This window comes from Parus major, unplaced genomic scaffold (genome assembly GCF_001522545.3).
Source record: "Parus major isolate Abel unplaced genomic scaffold, Parus_major1.1 Scaffold433, whole genome shotgun sequence".
In the NCBI taxonomy this organism is placed as follows: domain Eukaryota; kingdom Metazoa; phylum Chordata; class Aves; order Passeriformes; family Paridae; genus Parus; species Parus major.
The window spans coordinates 19,002-20,438 of NW_015379338.1; the positions used below are offsets into that span (position 1 = coordinate 19,002).

The 1,437-nt window shown below is 61.1% G+C and overlaps 1 protein-coding gene across 1 annotated transcript in view; it reads left to right on the forward strand.

Annotated features, from left to right (window-relative positions):
• Positions 1 to 256: 256 nt before the first annotated feature.
• Positions 257 to 1,437, forward strand: part of LOC107199097 (RNA-binding protein 4-like) — a 4,116-nt gene continuing 2,935 nt past the window's right edge. The window contains exon 1 of the mRNA XM_015616427.3: positions 257 to 1,435. Coding sequence (XP_015471913.1) covers positions 1,040 to 1,435 — 396 coding nt within the window. The 5' untranslated portion in view covers positions 257 to 1,039. The remainder of the gene's footprint in view (positions 1,436 to 1,437) is intronic.

Below are 1,437 nucleotides of genomic sequence, written 5' to 3' on the forward strand. Positions count from 1 at the left end.
CGGGGGTCGGCACCGGGGACCGGGGGGGACACACGGGCCAGACCCGGCCACGGCCCCGCTGAGGCGCCCGCAGGCCTCGGGGGATGCGATCCGGGAGGGTTTGGGGGGGTCTCGGGCCTGTGGAGGGGAAGGGTTTGGGGGGGAGGGTCTCAGATCTGAAGGGCCTCAGGCCCCGGGGGGGACAGGAGGGGTTTGGGGGGCGTCTGAGCCCTGAGGGGTTTTGGGGTTCGGGGCGTGGCTCTGCCTTGTGGGGATGGGGGGGATGCGCGGAGTTTTGGGGTGTTTGGGGGCTCTGCCCTGCAGGAAAAGGGGTGTCAGAGATTTAGGTGGATTTTGGGGATTTCAGAGGTTTAAGGTGTTTTTTTGGGGTGTTAGAGGTTTAAGGTGTTATTTTGGGGTGTTTGTGGGCACGGTGTAGGAGGGGCAGAGCAGAGCTTTGTTTTCGGGGGGATTTGGGGTGTTTGAGGCTCTGCCCTGAAGGAGCAGAAGCAAAATTTGGGGGGGATTTGGGGTTTTTGGGGCTGTGCTCTTTGAAAGGATCTCAGCCCTGGGGGCCACAATGAGGCTCAAGGTTTTTGAGGGGATTTGGGGTGTTCGGGGCTATGCCCTGAATGAGCAGGGACAAAATTTTGGGGTTCATTTGAGAAGATTTGGGGTCTTTAGGGCAGCAGCCCCAGGGACGCACACAGAGCTTTGGAGGCTTTATTTGAGGGGTGTTTGGGGGCCCAGCCCTGGGCACAGGGACAGAGATTTGGGGTATTTAAGGAGGATTTAGGGTGTCTGGGGGCACAGCCCCAGGGCCACACAGAGTTTGGGGATATTTCAGCGGATTTGGGGGCACATACAGCAGGATTCAGGGTGTTTATTTGGTGTTTTGGGGGGCACAGCCCCAGAGGTGTTTGAGGATGATTTCGGGTGTTTGTGGTCACACACACGCAGAGGTTCAGGGGATTTTTGGGCGCGCACACAGCGAGGCTCGGGGGGTTTCTCGGGGGGTTCCGGGGCTCACCGCGGCGCTGTCCGGCGCAGGCGGGTCGCGATGGTGAAGCTGTTCATCGGGAACCTGCCGCGGGAGGCGACGGAGCAGGAGATCCGCTCCCTGTTCGAGCAGTACGGGAAGGTGCTGGAGTGCGACATCATCAAGAACTACGGCTTCGTGCACATCGAGGACAAGACGGCGGCCGAGGACGCCATCCGCAACCTGCACCACCACAAGCTGCACGGCGTCTGCATCAACGTGGAGGCCAGCAAGAACAAGAGCAAGGCCTCCACCAAGCTGCACGTGGGCAACATCAGCCCCGCCTGCACCAACCTGGAGCTGCGCGCCAAGTTCGAGGAGTACGGCCCCGTCATCGAGTGCGACATCGTCAAGGACTACGCCTTCGTGCACATGGAGCGGGCCGAGGATGCCGTGGAGGCCATCCGGGGGCTGGACAA